The 19,367-nt window shown below is 36.0% G+C and overlaps 2 protein-coding genes across 3 annotated transcripts; both read right to left on the bottom strand.

The window, feature by feature from the left end:
- Positions 1 to 1,515: 1,515 nt before the first annotated feature.
- On the bottom strand, positions 1,516 to 6,785 carry rab38a (RAB38a, member RAS oncogene family). Of its 2 annotated transcripts, none has more exons than XM_026281647.1 (3): positions 4,792 to 5,247; positions 4,423 to 4,703; positions 1,516 to 2,984 (listed from the first exon to the last, which is right to left on the bottom strand). In XM_026281647.1, the coding sequence occupies exons 1-3, from the start codon at positions 4,949 to 4,951 to the stop codon at positions 2,832 to 2,834; spliced, it is 594 nt and encodes a 197-aa protein (XP_026137432.1). In that variant the 5' UTR covers positions 4,952 to 5,247; the 3' UTR covers positions 1,516 to 2,831. The 2 variants fall into 2 exon arrangements, with proteins under 2 accessions (XP_026137432.1, XP_026137431.1); XM_026281646.1 differs by lacking the exon at positions 4,792 to 5,247 and adding an exon at positions 6,226 to 6,785 and having other exon boundaries at positions 1,517 to 2,984.
- A 450-nt stretch (positions 6,786 to 7,235) lies between these two features.
- ctsc (cathepsin C) lies at positions 7,236 to 13,648 on the bottom strand. Its single transcript, XM_026281645.1, has 7 exons — positions 13,495 to 13,648; positions 12,523 to 12,668; positions 11,765 to 11,928; positions 11,473 to 11,628; positions 11,037 to 11,152; positions 10,099 to 10,230; positions 7,236 to 8,644 (listed from the first exon to the last, which is right to left on the bottom strand). Exons 1-7 carry the CDS (start codon positions 13,646 to 13,648, stop codon positions 8,145 to 8,147), a joined length of 1,368 nt encoding a protein of 455 aa, XP_026137430.1. The 3' UTR covers positions 7,236 to 8,144.
- Between the last annotated feature and the right edge of the window lie 5,719 nt (positions 13,649 to 19,367).

The following is a 19,367-nucleotide window of genomic DNA, read 5'->3' as shown; positions in this document are numbered from 1 at the left end:
GAGGGCAAAACCTTTAAAGGGAAGAAAAGCGTTCCTCTGTGACAGGAAGACCTTATTCTCCTGCAGATTGTGACTTCCTGTCAGAGCTGAGCAGGTCTGGGGTTCCATTCCCAGAATTCAGTTCACCTCCTCATTTAAAACATCCCAGAGAGAGAGAGAGAGAGAGAGTTAATGAGGGAAGGCTTGTAATATGATGGATGGACTAAAACATCTCTCAGTAATTGAGACCGAAAATGAATCTACTTCTTTCAGTTCTGAGAAATTCAACCTGATATTGAACAAGATACAAGATGGGGAATAGAAAATGAGACAAACATGGAGACCTGAGCTGAATGCCAATTCATATACTATATATCCAACACAAGATTAGGATTCATGCATCCCAAACTACTGAAAATCATAAATAAAAACATGTACACTATTTAGCTTGTGTAACACTATTTGTTTGTGTCTGTTTTTTATTTATTTATTTCTATTATGTATTTATTTATTTTTCATCTTGAAAAGTTATTGTTATATATATTTTATATATTTGTCATAAATACAGTACAATGTAAACTTTGTTATATTTCTGTAATATCATACTAATAACCTGTTAACTGTTTTAAATACACAGTAACACGCTTTATACATGTATTATCAATCTAATTTGTTTCAACCTCGTAAACTTTAATTATGACTTTTTCCACAGCTAGCCATTTTTTATCCATGTTCATGCTTTCACAATAGAGCAGATTTGAAGAAATGCATTTTGAAATAAAATCAAATAGATGCAAATAGTTAATACATAAAATACTATGATTTTTTTTATTACTGACAAATATGCACTACATTAAGTTTACTGATTTGTTTGTTAAAACCGTGTCATTCATATAAATATTTATTTTCTATGCATTTCAAATACATAAATCTTAAACGTAGACCTGAGTATTTTTATGCGTATTTGTGTAATGCATAGTAGCATGTGAATTTAAGAACGAAACACATTAGTGATAAAGTTTTCTGAGATCTAAATAAATAAAAGAGGCATTTTACAAATATAACCAAATCATAATCATCATTAATCAAGGATAATAAAACGTTTACAAGATCCAGAAGCAGAAGCATGTGTATCATGTCAGAGCGAGAGAGAGAGAGAGAGAGTAAATGACTCTTTGACCTGCTGGTCATGCTCTAGTTTGCATATCAAATGAATTCTCCTCCGTGTGTGTCGGGTCAGAACTGACTTGTCCTGGATTTTCTCAAAACATATTTATTTCATTAGGAGACTCTAATAAATGTCTCTGGAGTGATGCCTATGAGCTGATGTGGCTCTTAGCAAAGCATTTGTGTAAAACCAGCATCTCCAGAGGCTTCTGTTGTTCCAGCTAATTGCACAAACTTTTCTTTTTAACAGTACAACAAAGCCTAATATCTAACCTCACATACAATCACACAGCATTTCACTGAACACGAACACATTCAAATCCCAACAGCAGTGAGAAATACAAGCGCAGAGGGAACACACACACACACACACACACACACACTTTATTAAAGATCATGTTTATTAATACTTTAACTCTGAACTCTTCTGCTGTATACTGGGTAAATACAGGGGTATTTACAGGTCATTATCATACATGCTCTAATATATATTTATATCACTGACAGTCGATAAATAAAATAACAAATGTTGTGGGTTGATGGCACTGTAGTGTTGACAAATGACAAACATTAGAAAACACAACATTTGAAGGGGTTCCTCAGGGATTGAAAAGCGCATCACTGGACCTTCCGCAAATTGAGGCTTTAAATCAATGCAGAAAGACTTGATATTGTATTATATGTTATTAAAAATATTTTTGTAATGCAAATATCTAAACATCTTTAAATCAAGATGCATTCACTTGAGAAGCAAACTGAACTTATGAAGTCCTGTTCGCTGAGAAACTGGACAAAATTAATTGAGTTAAAGATGAGAACAATCTGCAATGGGAAACAAACCTTGATTTTCCTTTAAATGAAGTTGATTTTTTTTTTCACATTTGTTCTTCTGAAATACATGCATCTTGATTTAAGTATCTTCAGACATTTGCACTGAAAAACAAGCACTTTTTGCAATGTGAGGGTACAGTACATGTTATTTCCATATTTATATGCTTTTTTTGTGAAATGAATAAAATAATTTTATTTTCACATTTTAAAGTGTTTTAAAGACACCATATTAACATATTTCTTACATTTTCTTTACTTGGTCTTACATTTACTTTCAGAAAACCTCCGGAAACCCTGTTTTAGAAACATCTGCAACTGCATGTACCAAAAATATTCAAATTCATTAATATTTTTAAGACCTGCATACATAATTCATGAATTCAGAGGGGGAAAAAAACATGGAACATATTGAGTTTCACTCTGCTCAGTGGGAAAAAAAAGTCTAATGTTTTTTAATTGGTTGGTTTCGCTCATTCAGCCCATTTCTGTTAGTAAGTACAAATATTAATTAAAAGCAAAGCAGGTCAGTAAAATTATCATAAAATGAAAATTGGATGGTTCGATACAGCATTGGCCCTTTGTGGTTTTGATGCTGCAGGAACCTGAAGTTCTCGTGAAGTTCTGCAGATGGATTTCTCACTGCTTTCTCTTAAAACGTTTTCTGCTCTGCAGAGTGTTCGATAAGTCTTGTTACCATGGAAACTGAGACACGGCGCCAGGGTCGCCTCTCCGGCGCTGACACAGATAAACAGAGACGACAGGAGATGTGAATGAGATGAGATCAGAAAGACTTGAAAGAGCCAGGATGAGGTTGTATGGAGAGGTGCTCCTCAGAGAGCCTCTGGAGATCTTCTTCAGGACCTGAAACACGCCGAGCAGGTTCCTCCGCGGCTGGACTCCTGCTGCGGCGAGATGGTGTCTGCATCCTCGGACTGCAGCGGATCATTCTCATTAGCTATAATGTGCTTCACCAGACAGTGTGCGGCCTCATCTATATTAATATTCTCCTGGAGAGAGAGAGAGAGAGAGAGAGAGAGAGTAACCTTTCCTGTCAGTGTTCACACACCTCGTCTCTGGCTGTGACTGCATTAATTAGCTTGTGAATATTCATGATGTACTTCAGCCGAAGGACTGCGAGTCAGCAAAAAGTGTGTGAGCAGTTTTGTCAGCTCTAATGATCTTCACACACAAACACACCTGATTCACTAATGAGTCACACAGCTCTGAATTCTGTTATACGTTCTTCCTATGAACATAAAGGAGGGAGAAGTCTAACAGCTAATTCACTTTGCATGCACTGCTCTTCAAAAGATCACGGATCAGTGAGAGTTTATGCCTAACCTGATTTTACCAAGTGAGACATGTTCCTGGGACAACATCGTTGTTGACCCTGGAACAACATTGTGATTAACCAATCAGATTTGAAGAACCAGTTTATAGATTTTGTGAAGTTTATGCTTAAAATCAGTGTTTGGTGCTTGTACATCAGTGTCATTCATCTATCATTTCCTCTGATTTTAGGGATTACTCATGGTTAAGGTTAGGTTTAGGTGTAGGGATATGGTTAAGAATATATTTTTGGAGTAAAATGTTGTTCCAGGGTCAACAAAATATGTTGACCTAGGAACACATAGGACTTGGCAAAATCAGGACGTGCAGAGTTTATTCAGCAAAGATGCGTTAAATTGATCAAAAGTGACAGTAAAGACATTTAGAAAGATTTCTGTTTCAAATGAATGTTGTTGTTTTGAACTGACTATTTCTCAGAAATGCTGAAAAATTAAATGTATGATAGTTTGCACCAAAAAAACGAAGCAGCACAACTGTTTTTAACATTGATTATAATCAGATTTTTTTCTATAATAGAATCTAGAATATTAGAATGATTTCTGAAGATCATGTGACACTGATGCTGAAAATTCAGCTGCGCATTACAGAAATAAATTACAGTTTAATAAATGCAGTGTTGGCGAGCAGAATCTGAACCGACACAAAACTAATTTCTGCCATGGACTAATATAATTAAAAATGTAATTGCAACTTTTATCTTACAATTCTGACTTTTTCTGCATAATTGCAAAAAATAATAACAATAATAACAATTCTCAGTATTGTGAGATAAAAAAAAAACTCTCAAAAAAACTCAGAATTGAGAGTTAACATTTTGTTAACAGCTTGAGTTATAATCGCTCAATTCTGAGTTTACCTTGCAATTCTGCCTTTTAATCTAAAAATTTTAAAGTTTATACCTCACAATTTTTTTTTTCTGTAGTGGAATATGATTGTGTGTCAAGTTTAAATGATTCTTTCAACCAATCATACCGCAAACCAACAGAATGGAAGCTAGATCAGATACCATGATACCTGACCTTCACATCACACTGAATATCTGAAGACTCTGCTGCTGATATGAAAACTGTTTTTAAATGATGATTCATGACGTACCTTGGCTGAAGTTTCAAACCATCCCACAAATCCGTTCTCCTGGCAGAACTGCTCCATTTTGATGCCATTGTTAGTGAGAACATCTCTGCCCTGATCACACTTGTTGGCGAGCAGCACAGCTGCCACGTGTTTGCCGTTGGATAAACTCAACTTGGCGTCAAGATCCTCCTTCCACTTGGTCACTGCTTCAAACGTCGATGGCCGGGTGACGTCAAAAACAATGAAGGCTCCCATGGCCTCTCGATAATACACCCGCGTCATGTTCCCGAAACGCTCCTGGCCTGCAGAAGAAATCGTATCAGAGAAAACCGCACAAGAGTCTTCTGTAAACAGCAGCTATTATATATTGTAGGTCATGAACATACATACATTTCACAGTGACTTCATGGTGATCATAGTAGAACACAAAGACAACAATGAGAGGTTTATTTTCAGCTGAAGCCTTGGGTGACTGCGAGAGAATTTCAGTCTTCCTGCCTTTTCCTTTTTTTTCTGACACGTGATAGTACTTTGAGATTCTTGTACACATTTCCAGGGGTCCGAACTAAAGCCTGGATATCCTTAATGAGGAAAAGCACATTCCAACGGCTCCTATTGATCAACTCCACTGAGCTCCAGGGAAAACGTCAAGCTCAGTGCTCAGGATTAGTGTCAGGAGTTACTGGAGCAATGGAAACCACCCAGCTAACAGAGAATGTTCTCAGAACTTTCTAGCAATGTTCTCTAATTAACATGTTTTCAAGAAATTTTGAGGACTTTAGTAGCCTTCTAAAAGCACACAACCATTATTTGCACATTGTTCATGGAATGTTTTTCTCTCTCTCTCTCTCTCTCTCTGAAATATTGTATTTGTACATATTTGAAATGTTGCTACATGTTTCGGAATGTTCATCAAATATTGAAAAGTAACATTCCATAATGTTTGAAAAATTCTAAAATGGAATGCTTTCTTAATGTTAGCATAAACAAGAAAAAAAAATACATTTTAAAAAGTGGACCTTTTGAACTTTTAGAGAACATCCAGAAATAATTTACTCATAATTTAATGGGAACGTTAGCAAAATGTTCACAGAACAGATTTTTTAGTCAACATGAGACCTCCTTTATAATAAAAGAGTCCAACAGCTGAGAAATAAATAGTTACAACAAACTTCTTTATAATAAAATACTTTAAGACATGCAGTCATGTAAACGTTGAAGAGTTTAAATAGCCTAGCTCTGTAATTTAGTTGTTTGTTTATTAATTTTTTAGGGGGAATGTCAAATCACGCTCCTCTCTGATGTCCCTGCTCATTTAATCTATTTACAACAACGTTCCTGTTTTCCTTCACTGTTTTTTTTTTTTTTTAGTTGGAAATCTCCCTCACATGAGCGAGGAACACATGACCGCGCAGAGCGGGCGCGCGTGAGGAACGTTATTCAAGAGAAGACTTGAGAATGCAGCTTTGTTATTTGATTATATTTTTGATCAAGTTTGGTTCACATAACATTATATAGTTATATAAAGACTTTATATAAATTATATATAGAATGTTATAGATATATAAAAATTGCAAAAATCTAGCCGTCTCTAGCAGTCAGTTTTTAGTATAAAAAAGATGAACAAAAAGCAATAGCTTCGTGACGAGTAAAGAAAAATAACGTATGCAGTGTCTAAGACTGAAGGCTACATATAACTATACAAATTAATGCATTTATAAACTGTGTAATTTTTTTTTTCATATTTATTTAGTACCCTTAAAATCTTAGGCCCAGAAAAAATTGTATATACACATAAATATATTTAAAAAAAATAATAATTACCAGCGATGTCCCAGAGTTGTAGTCTAACGGTCTCCTGGTCGAGGCTGAGAACTTTGAGCGCGAAATCCACGCCGATCGTCGCGCGGTAGTTTGGTGAAAAGTTCTGGTGCACGTATCGCTTGATAATACTGGTTTTCCCCACACCAAGATCCCCGATCACCAGGATTTTATACAAGTGTTCCTTCAGGTGATGGTTCTCCATGTCTGTGTGAGATGGAGCCGATCATGGACGCGTGTGATCCGCGGTCAGACTCTGAGGGGAGAAACAGAAACGCCCCGCGGGGCAAAAGGAGCAACTTGTGACTCGTCAGTCGAGCATGAGACCAAAGACGGAGGGGCCTGTTGAAACTTCATCATCATGGTAAGTAGTTGTCGTAAAAGATCAGAATTAAAACTACAGTTCGATTAAACACTTAAAAAAAAAAAAAAATACCGCTGCTCTGAAGTAGAAGTTGTGAGGATCATGCCCTCAACAACTGACAAGGTTTCTTCACCAATTACTTAAATGCAGGTCGTATAATAGGTTTATACTGACTATCCTATGTACCATGGCACCCATACTTTCTGCCTGTTAAAGCGGTCATCAGTAAAACAAAAACATTCTAAATGGGGACATTAAATAGTTGGCTTTTTTTCTTAGTTTCTGCATTGTTTAATTCTTTTTTTTTTCTACCATTCTGATCTGGAAACATCCAAAGTAATGTAAATCAATTAGTTTACTTCTGTGTACAAATTTTTCCCCAAAATATGGTTAAGCAGGTACACAGAGTTTTTGACATGTATCAAGGAAACATGATATACCACGGTTTCCTAAAGTAATTTTCCATACCATGTTTAGACCACGGCATATAGTTAACATCCCAAATAACCAAAGCCCACTTGAATTCTAAACTGACAGAACTACTATGAAATCAAAATCAAATGGACTCATTTATGGGATAAATTCAAATTTGACTTCGTGCATTTCTTTGCCTTTAAGCAATAGAAAAAAGTACACTGGAGGCCAAAAGTACCTTAAAAGCAACTTTATTAAAAATCATGACATGTATACAGGAGCACAAAAAAAAAAAAAGTAAAAATCTAAGATTGTGATAAAATCATTGGATTCAAATAGTACTGAGCAGCTTAACTGTTGGAAAATGACTAAAGTGATTGTTCATTAAACCACAAGTACTGATTTTCCTGAGAGCAATTGTCAACTTGATATTCTCCAAATACAAATTGACCGTGTCCAATTAAAAGAGTGGTGTAAAAATTGACAAGGCAGAGTGCAAATGTGACATTCAGAGCTCACATGGATCAATGAAAATCTAAAATCCCTTTTCTTAAACCCAAATTAGAAGCAGTTGAGGAACATTGCTGCACCTGAAGGCACCCAACTTTCATTAGCACAGATTCAACAAGAAAGGGGGGGGGAATAAATGAAATTCTGTTTCATACACACAGTCCTTGTGGAAATCCATATAAATTGAGCAAAAAAAAACAAAAGACAGACCAACTTTGTTTGTGTGTTAAAGTAGAAGATTATGAACAGATGTAGGCAGAAGGTCAGTTGCAAAATAAAAAAAAAACACTAGGGACAAGGCCAACAAAAATTAAGATTTTTATATCAATTTAAAACCATATCCACACTATACAGGGTTGGTTTTGGGTGATCAAGCTTCATGATCTATGAAGAACTGGGAAATGAGAGGGAGAAATTAAATCTAAAGAGTAATTATAAAACTTCTAATTGTAATTTCCCTTTCAAATGGTCTGCTACTAAAAAGGGACCTGAAAAGGCCATTTCACCAAACAAATTAGATGACAAAGTAAAAAAAAAGAAAAAAACAGCACTGTTTTCCCTTTTTCAGAATTTACATTATCAAAATACTTCTCCAGGCCGTGCTCATTTCAACTGCCCAATTCATCTATGCTCTCTAAAGTTTGGCGATTGGTGTAGCGGCTACAGCAATGCTCTCAATGGCGCATTCATCTGTTCCTCTACGGATCCTGAAAAACCCATTCTCGCCCCACCCGGCTCCCCAGCTGTTCTTCACGATCCAGTATTTCTCTCCGGTCTTCTGGCACTTCCCATACCCCACCAACAACACAGCGTGATTGGTCAGCTCAAAGGGATTGACGGAGTCACGGAGGCCGGTGTGATGGTAGATGCCCTCCTTGTAGTTCATGAAATCTGGGTAGACCTCCAGGGCCACGCCCATAGGGCCGTCCCTGACCAGCTCCAGCATCATGGCCTCCTCGCTGCACCCGCCGTAAAACCCACCTACGTAGTGATAATCAGAGGCGTAGTACCTCGTGCATTTCTCAGGTACTTTGCAGGGAGAATCATCCCCGGTGTACGGGAAACAATTCTCCTCCACAATCCCAAAGTCCTGGATGTATTTACCAATCAGGTATGGAAAACCTCCATCACAACCTGTACAAAAAGACCAAACAAAAATAAAAAGTTATAATTGAAATACAGACTTAATTCCAAAATGTTAACTTCAGAATATTCAATTAATTAAAACATGTATGGTGTGGAAAAGAGGAGAAGAACCAGGGTTATTAAAAGTACCAAAAAATAAAAATGTTAACTAAAATAAGATTATTATAATAAAACTAGTTAGTTCCTAAGGCAACACTTCTTATTTAAAAAAAATAACCAAAAGTATTAAAATTAGGGCCGGGACTTTTAATTTAATTAATTGAGATTAATTACACAAAAATAACGCGTTAATTAAGATTAATTAGTTACAGAAAAAAGTTTGCCGCATTTTTAATAACTTATCTTTGCACCGCGGAACGTTTCTCACTGGATGAGTTTCGGCGGACCGATTATACTGAAGCACCAACTAGCCTTCGCACATCGAGCCTCCAGTATCACCTCAACGCAAAACATATAGCAGCTAGCGTGGACTTTACACTTTACACAAAGTGACTTTACACAAGCAACAGAGAGGTGTTTTCGAATAGTCAGGGTTTCCAATATTCTGAATGTAATTGACAGTATTGTGCATTACTTAAAAAAAAAAAAACACTTTACAGAAGGTTCCAGCACCTATAAGCTACCTGAATTTCTGAAATGTAATATTTCTAAATTGTTTCTAAATATGCTATTGCTACACTTCATGGCAAAAATTGCACTGGTCTGCTAGACTTGAACAAAAATAAACAATATTTTGTTGCTTAAGCTTATGTATTCAGTCATTATTCAATGGTATACTATAAATCCATGTGAAAAAAAAAAAATTACTTCGCACTGTTCTCAGATCAAATATTTATATGCGATTAAAATGAGATTAATTTCGATTAATTAATTACAAAGCCTCTAATTAATTAGATTAATTTGTTTAATCGAGTCCCGGCCCTAATTAAAATAACTAAAACTGAAATAAACAACTACATAGACATTTATAAAAAATAATAATAATAATAATAATAATAAAAAAAACGGGGTAGGGGGGACTAAATAAAATTAAAACTTTGTTTCGACAAAAATAACACTGGGAATGGCAATTGTTTATAATCATAATCTACATAATTTGTAATTATTTTGATATAATTTTATATAAAACAAAAGTATTATAAATGTATAATATTAAACCAATTAGAATAACTTGCAACTTGGATCAGAACAATTATAATTCATTTTTTAGCAGTTTTAGAACAACTATAATAAAACACACATATATATATATATATATATATATATATATATATATATATATATATATATATATATATATATATATATATATATATATATATATATAATACATGGTTCATTCACGGTTTTAGAACGGTTAATACGCAGACAGGTCCTGTGAAGTTCAGCACAGATACTGGGCACATTAAACATTGCCTCAGTAGAGCAACACATGCTTTTACCTTGAGAATACTGGGAGCAGGACACCACTTGCTGTGGACTGAACACCGGCTGCTGCGTGTTGTTTGTCTGGATTCGGACTCGAGCTTCAAGCATTCCCATAGTGGCAAAAGAGTAACAGCTGCCACATTGAGCTTGAGGAGAAAGAGGAAATCATTTAAAGATGAAGTTTCAATTTACAACCTAATTACATTCACTGTAAAAAAAAAATAAACGGTTGCTAATACTTTGAGAACACTTTATTCATGTTGCAATGCATGCTGGGAACTCACAAAGCCTTAACATTTCAACAATATGAAATTCTTTGTTCAGACAACCGAGTTTGACTAGTTGGGGCAACATTTGGGGTCATGTGTGTTGGTTTGACAAAGATTTTTACGTAGTTTCAAGAAAACAGCATTTTTTTGTGTTTGATACTCAGAAGGTTTCGTAAACTGGAAAATGAGCGGTTGCATTTTTTACGGTGTTGAATTGTAAATATTAAAAGTTTCAATATTTAATATCTATACACTCCTCTCCAGAAGCCTTTTCACAATTATCATCACACACTTATACAAATAAAGTACTGTATTAGGTTTGTTGGGGAAATTTGTGTAAAAATAAACAATAGCCAAACACAGACTAATTAAAAAGCCTGTAATTTCCTGACAGTGTTTCCAGCAACATTTATCAGGCTCTGTTCTATAACAAGAACAGTTACATCATTCACTAACATACACTTCCCGGATCAAAGTGAAAAATAATCAATCAATAGCAGCATATTAAAGCTATTCCCAGGACTCAACTGCAGATGGTAAAGAACACCAAGAGGTTTCTGATTTACATAATTTGTTCAACTCTGAGCAATACTGGACAGACTGAAGCAACCATTTGATTGCAGCATTTCCTCTTAGGCTCTCTCGCTTAATATACACACACACACACAAACACACACACCCACCTTGGTTGCGGACAGGGCTAACATAACTGAGTCCATTCACGTCTCTCCAGTCCCAGTGTTCTGGAAGACCAGCTGCCATCTTACTGTCTGCAGAAACCATCACAGGCCTGACACGTCTGTGTGAGAGAGAGAGAGAGAGAGAGAGAGAGAGAGAGAGAGAGAGAGAGAGAGAGAGAGAGAGAGAGAGAGAGAGAGAGAGAGAGAGAGAGACAAACATAAAATTGCAGATGACCATAAATCCTCCAAATGAAATGTTGCTTCTCTTAATATTCAGTACACAATATTCTGCAGAAGACTCGCCACCTATGCAGTTCACTACTTTTACCGTTAAATGCTTCCAACTAGATCACACCAGACATTTATGAACTCCATTTTAAAGGCATCAGTTGTTTATTTTTCACAAAAACCCTAGCTGCATGAGTTAAAATGAGCATACCGTGGTATACGAGAGGCATGTCCTCCTGATCTTCTCAGCATATCCTGTATGGTGAGGGTCTCATGGAGACTGTATGTTGTTGCTTTCCAAGACTTCTGAACAGAGTTTATTTGCTCCACTAACCCCATGTTGTTTGTGTATGGCAGCTTCATGAGCCTAGAGATAAATGTTTGCCATCATGAAACCCAGTAAATTCATAAATCACTCAAGGTTGATGAAATCACATGAGATCTTATCAAGATAAAGAGCAATTAAGTCACAAGTGAGAAACAAAAACCGCTGACACACTTACAGTTGGTGTCGGAATTCAAGCATGATACTGTGGTCGATCCGGGGTGGGATGGGCTGCACTTTCTTCCCAGTGAAACAGCCCCAGTTGTTCCCCAAAACATCATGAACCCAACCGGGCAGCGTCTGATCGCAATAGCTGGTGACCTCTGAACCCTGCTGAGAATACTAGACACGCACACAGACAAAAAAAAAAATAAGAATACTCAATGCAATAATGTTTCGTTAAAGCACAATATTTACTGTTAAAATACATTATGAATAGATTTAAGCATTTTATGTAATTCCCAAACAACATTATGTGATCTTTTTAATAATAGGGATATGCAAAATTACACAAAAAGTCTAATACTAAAATCATTCATAAATATGTATAAGAAAGACAAAGTCTTTATATTTTGTTGATTTATCGTTTGAACGCAGTGTTGCCATGGTTAACTAAAATAATTATTTTTTGTTTTTGGTAGATTAAAACACTTGTTTAAAAAGTTGCCTTGGAAACTACTGTAATAAGTTTAAGTACTAAAATGACATAAAAAGCCAAAAAAAAAAAAAAATGGATCTCAAACACTAGTCACTTAAAAAAATAAAATGGATTGCATGTGTAAAATTATCCCACATTTATTGAGCTAGACACCAGTACAATAAAGAACAGTGGAACACAAAAGAGCTGATGTCAGAATTTCCCTTCTGTTGTGAAACCACAGTCATCTGATCAGTCATGTGCTGTTACCGACACTAAAAGTGTCTCGTCATGCTTACCTTGAAAAACCCAAACCATTTGTAGTCATTGATCACCACTTCAAATCCCTGGTTATAGATGAGAGTGAAGAAGCCAGTGTGACCGAGATCATCCACAGCTACAGACAACTTCTGCAGGTCCACGGTCACCGTGTTCACTGGCTTTCCTGTTTAAAAGTCAACAGTTTAATTTAGAAACTTAAGGAAGTAACTTTGGTGATACGCAAACACAGTGGCTGTAATTCAATACCGGTCTATATTTAGCATTAGGTACATAATATGTGCTTTTGAAATGTTCAGATGCACCTGATGCCCACAAATGCTGCCTAGGTTAAAGCCAACATTTAGGACATAAAATTAGAGCCAAACGTGTCATATTAATCGGATAACTTCGTCCACTGAGGGAAACTTAATCGCCAAGACCAGTCTCTAACAAAGCTGCTTCTCATGAGCTTTTGAAATGTTCAGATGCACCTTTGATGCCTTCATAGACAACATTTCTGGGCAGTTTACGAAGTTTTAAAACACACCCAACATATTCAATGGGGAAAGGAAACAGTATATGCAGTATTTATCAAAAATAACAATCAAGTTTACTGTTGTACTCTTAGAGAGCATTGGTGATATAAAGGTTAATTAGGAAAAAATATGCTCTAATGGACTGACACCAACAAAATACTACTTTGACTAGTGTTTTTTGACTTGAAGTACCTTGGAAATACTATACGAACATGTATAATAGCAATGCTAATCATTGTACCCTCATGATACTACCACTGTATAAGAGTATCCAAAAAGCAAAAAAGTACATATTTGTGCCATCCTTAACGCATCACTTTAGTATAACACCTAGAATTAGGTCTATTATATTTTAAAAGAAGCACTGACGTTCAGCTGAAGACCTCAGCATAAAACGAAAGTAAAATTGAACTTCCGTGGGGAAGGCAAAAGTGCACGGATTCAGATAGTCGTGATGGTCTGATCTGGTCTGACCTGTGCTGGAGCAGTCGATGGTTCGGTCTTGACCCACATTATATACGCTGAAGATCCAGGTGCCCAGCAGGTCCTCGTAGGTGCAGTTGGCCGGAGTGTCGGCCGCAGACCCGCCGACGAACGCCAACAAAGCAATAACGGCGAGCGCGCGCATCCTTACGACGGCTAGCCAGCGGACAGACAGTGATATATAACGGGAGTGATCGCTGACCTGACGCAAGGATACAAACGCGTGTCCCTCTCGTCCTTCCGTCCACCTGCGGCACTGAAACTGTTGACCTGCTGCGTGCAACTGAACTTATACAGCGATGATCATATGACACGAGTCACATGACATGCCAGTGAGCGCGCAGAAGTAATAAAATCACACCAAGAAAAACACACTTGATTCTATCACACACAATCATTATGCTGAACTCTTATGACAAACATGCATTAACTCAATCACATAAGTACAGTACATGCATTGATCACAAACCCATTCATCACACGAACAGACAAGCATTAGGCTATTTGGTCATGCACACATTAGCCTACTTTGAGACAGTTACTCAGCTAGGACAATGTAGCCTACATATGCTACAAAATCAACAATCATGTTTAAATAAACATTAATACATTAGAATGCATTGCAAATGCTGTGTTATGTTGAATTTGACATTTAAAGGATGTTTTCAACAAATGTGTCTCCACAGTATAGGCTCATCACTGCATTATAACATGCGATCCCTTGGAGACCGATCTTTAGTGAAGTGAAAATTAAGAGTCATGAGTTACACTCTTCTGTGGGGAGTTTATAACCGCTTTATCAGCATAACAACAGAAATACGTGCTAGTGAGGATTTACTCCTTTCACTTCTGACTTATTTAACATGTGAGATTAACTGTTTTGAGCACTGTAAATGAAAGATTCAGCACTTTGCTTAAACATTTTGCTCTTTTATAGTAGGATACAGTTACCATTTTATACATTGGTTACACAATTATTTGTGTTAACATAGTTTCACATTACACTTTAAGGAACAGTTCACCCAAAAAATGAAAAATTTAAAATGCATTTACCCTTAGACCATCCAAGATGTGGATGAGTTTGTTTCTTTATCAGAGCAGATTAGTAGAAATGTAATATTATGTCACTTGCTCAGCAATGGATCCTCTGCAGTGAATGGATGCTGTCAGAATGAGAGTCCAAACAGCTGATGGTTAAAAAAACTGTTTGGAAAAACCCAACAGATTTTCAGTACAATAAAAAAGAATACATAATTGGCAGGCTGCAGAATGTAGCTTTTGCAAACACACACACACACTAAATCATTAAGACTTTAAGCAGCGTAACACACATTTTGACCCTTGGGAACAGTAATGTGCCCCATTGCTGTACTGTACAAATGAAAACTTCCTCGCTCCATTAGTGGTTTAAATACCTAATGATGCAGTGAGCAACTAAATATATGGAGCCAACAAACATTGCCGTTATTTTTTCCTAAATGCTAATGGCTGATTAAATTTAGAGCTATTTAAGACAGAAAATGCCATCTGACGTCCCCCTCTGAGCTCAGCTGTCTCTTCTACTGAACGAACAAGTTGGTGCATTTAAGGAGCCTCATTAACCAATCAGAATGGAGCGGGGTGGGGGAAGACAAAGAGGAGCAATTACCACAACGACTATGATTCACACACTCCATCCTAACAGCCCAGAATAGACAGCGCAGAACACTGAAATGCTTTTCAGATGTACAGCACTGCCATTGTTTGTGAGTGTGTGTGTGTGTGTGTGTGTGTTAGGAAGACAGTGAGAAACAGAAGGAAGTGAGAGTTTGAGTGCATCCACTTTAAAACAGCTGTTTTATTTGGATACCTGGTGCAGCACCAGGGTTTCATCTTCCAGAATTGTTTCAGTCATTGTATCGCTGACACTAATGAGAAGATGATTTCAGGGCAGTTTCCTGTCAATGAGATTGTAGAGAACTAGCATAGTGCACTGAAATAAAGTTTCCAAAAGGGAGTTTTCACAGTGATGCCATAAAAGAACCATTTTTGTTTCCCCAGAGAACCTTTCATTAAACAGTTCTTCAGAGAACCATTTTCTTAATCTAAATAACTTTTTTTTTCTGCTATAGAAAAGTTTATAGAAAGTTTCATGGATGTTGAAGGTTCTTCACCATCAATACCAATAAAGAACATTGTCATATGATATTATCTTGCTCGTTTAGATTATTTAGCATTTTCAAACATCTTAACCTTTGGCAGTTTGGCAACCAAAAATTAAGATGAAATAGATGTCATCTCTGTGTCATTCACTGAAATAGGAGTTTAAGCTACAGAATATACATTGCATTGTGGGATTCCCAATGCAGTGTGCTCCATTCTATACTGCACATTTTTGTAAATGTAATACCTTTACATTACAATTTACATATTATCTATTTTCATAAATAACTGTAACCAAAGTTAAAATGTGTTAGATTCTCATGTTATGTTTTTTAATGCATTATGTTGTCAATGCTGTAATGGTGCATTAGCTAGAATTATAAATTAGATCATTCAATGCATGATAATGTGCATAACAATACATAATTAATGCATTAAAAATAGTTTTATAATGCATTTTATATAAAGCCTTCAAGTAAAGAGTTACCAAAGATTCATAGTAGTACAGTAAGGGAACATATTACAAGTTTAAGGTATACTAATAATTTGCACATTTTAGAGTAGATAAAAAGTTGTCAAATTTAAAAATTACATTTATTTTCAGTCAGTGTATGTGCACTGCAGAAATAGTAGTGTGGTAGCAAAGCCATTATTATCAGTCAATAACGTTCTGCTAACATTACAGATGAGCACATAGTACAAGTTAAATCACACAGACGAGACAGGAAGTAGTCTGTAAGACAAATGCAAAAGCATTACATGATATGCTCAAGTGGAGGAGCTTTGAGTGAGAGGGCACTTCAGATAGACAACTGTGTGTGTGTGTGTGTGTGTGCGCTTCTAGAGTGGTTTCATATGTTATTAGTATAATCACCACACATTTTCATTCTGTGTGTGTGTTTGAATGATGTGATCTGGGGGTCTTGAATTCAAACACATTGCTGTTGGTTGCTCTCGCCCACACGCAATTACATAAGCTCGCCATCTGCTGTCACTCAGTACAGTTTTAAAATACACATGCATCTTACCCCAACTCGTAAGATAGCATGCAGTACAGTATGCATTAGTATATTATTTTGTTTGTATGCAAGTATTCTGTATGCATCTGTCAATATGTGCACTGAACAACCCTAGACAGAGACTTGTGGAAGCTTGTTCTCATCACGAAATAAAACGTTCATTTCGTTAATTGTCTTTTTTTTCAAACCAAACTTTGTTTGTTTCTTACAATTCTGACTTAAAATTGAATTCTGACTATTCTGACTTCAGATCTAAGACTTGTAAACTTGCAATTCTGAAGAAAAAAGAGAGATATCAATTGCAAAAAAAATAGCAATTGCAAAATAATTGTGGGAAAAAGTCACATTTACCTTTTTTTTATTCTATGGCAAAAACAAAACTGTGAGAAAAAGTCATAACTGTGATATATAACTCAAGAATAAGAATCTAAATTGTGAGATAAAAGGTCAAAATTACCCTTTTGCATTTTCTTTTCTAATTTAATGCTGGAAACAGACTTCCATAGAGACTTGATCTACTGCACAGGACAAAAATGGTGTAGAAACAATTTTCACACAGAAATTGCTAGTAAATTTTACAGACAGTTACAAAGAAACAGTAACATGTTGAATTACAGTAAATGTGAAATTTATAAGTAGATATTCAAAATGTTCTCAAAATATACATTTTTTTTGTTGCAATGTATTTCTAGTGAAATTTCTAGCATAAACCAGAAAGCGATATTAACAATGGTTTTTGACATCTGTCTAGACTATTTTGTTTTTCTGAAAGCTAATAGATTTTGTAATAAAAAAAAATGCAAAGAATGTAACTTGCTTAGTTAATGTAATGAGGTCATAATACAGTATACACTGTGCAATACTATATTTTGAACATACTGTTACCTCTCTTGCTTTGTATGTTCAGTCACATGCTCACTCACATGAACCTGCCGCGTGTGTGTAGTGCTGATAAATGAGCTTGAAAGTGAAACACACAGCTGAAATGATGGAGCACAGTGCTGGTCTGCTGGTGTAATAAAGGTCTCATGGGCTGAGACTGTGAACTAGAGTTGCTGAGATACAATCTCCATCCTGTCCGAGAGTGAGAAACAAAAGCTCTGGGGGAAAGTGTTCATGCAGCAGGTTTGCAGCACAGCGCTTTTGAGGAAAAGACCTTTGCTACATGACAATTCTTCAAAATAGCAAATATATTAGTTGCTAAAAATGTCTCTTGTGCATCACCTGAGTGAAACGGATGGAGTAGAAAATTGCAATTCCATTCAGCAATGTTAGTGGAACAGAAAATTAACTCTTCAGCTCTTAAAGTTAACTCTTCAAATTAATCTTTTTTCTTACAGTAGCTATATTTCCATCCACCTATTTTAATGCACATTTTGGGATAACTCATAAAAAAGCACTAAATGGAATTTCGAAGATGCGCAAAAATTCTAAACATGTGCATTAAAAATGTGCTATTTTTTTTATCCAATTTTTATAGAATAAGAAAAAATGCACATAAACTACGATGGAAACACATTTACCGAATAAATTCTGTGATGCACATCAAAAAAAGTTTTGTGACTTTGCGCGATGGGACATTAGAATTTCGGACACCTGTAGCACACGATGCTGTATGTCCCATGAGACTATCAGCGGCGAAGCGAATGACCTTTTTCTTAAAGATATTTGCTGCTAGTGTATCAGGTTTATGTTGCAGTTTAACGGTGCTTTATTTGCATATGTTTCATGCCTGAAGTAAAATTCACAACTTTTGATGGAAACGTAGCTATTGTAGCTTGTTTTCCATGTGTATTTTTTTAACATTCCGCCCAAAGCCAGATGAGTGTCCCATCTAAAGGTCTGGGCGGTAACATATGTGAATAATATCTGTTTTTATAAAGCTTAAATCCATTGATAGTGTTGAAACTTTTCGAATGGCTGCAGGCGACGGCCTTCACATCAACACATTATCAATCCTTCTCCACAGAGAGAGATTTTTCAAACAATGTCCTCCACTTTCTCTCTGCATTTTGTTTTATTTATGGTTCTCATGAATGCTTTAGATTTGTCAAGTCTGAGTGGGAAAACAAATCTAAATTGAGGTACACTAGCAGGGGTTTTTAAGATGCCAAGCTTGTTCGAAGAGTCTTTAATAGAGAATGAAAACTGCATAATGGAAACTGCCGCCCACTTCTACAGTACACAAGCTATGAGAGCAAGACATTTGAGTGATGGAAAATAATACTGACGCACTTTCATTCATATGTTCATCAGTCTGTCGAACTGAAACTATTCTTACGCAAATTGTCGAATGCAATTCAATGCAACAATTTACGTAAAAATGGTTGCATGAACAATTCACACACAAATTCATTCTGCTTGTGTGTGATGAATGAGGCTTATTGTGGAGGCTGGTGGCTTTGAGCTCTGATACGGCGAAGTACAATAACAGGCATTATTCAGCAGTGTCTTAATAAACCTGTCAGTCAATAATAACAGATTAAAACTGCAGCAGATTTGCATTTGGTAACTTATTCTGACCCATACAAAGTGAAATATCTCTGATTTTGGTCCATAAGAGGGAAGGTGACATGTAAATTAACAAAACTGCAATCCACATTTCCTGTACAGAAGATGATTTAAAGCTATACACATTGTTTGATTATCAAATAATACAGTAACTTTGACTTATTGATGTTAATTTGCTCAAACGTGACCATT

Source organism: Carassius auratus, chromosome 15 (genome assembly GCF_003368295.1).
Source record: "Carassius auratus strain Wakin chromosome 15, ASM336829v1, whole genome shotgun sequence".
NCBI lineage: Eukaryota > Metazoa > Chordata > Actinopteri > Cypriniformes > Cyprinidae > Carassius > Carassius auratus.
This window is presented reverse-complemented; position numbering and strand designations above follow the sequence as displayed.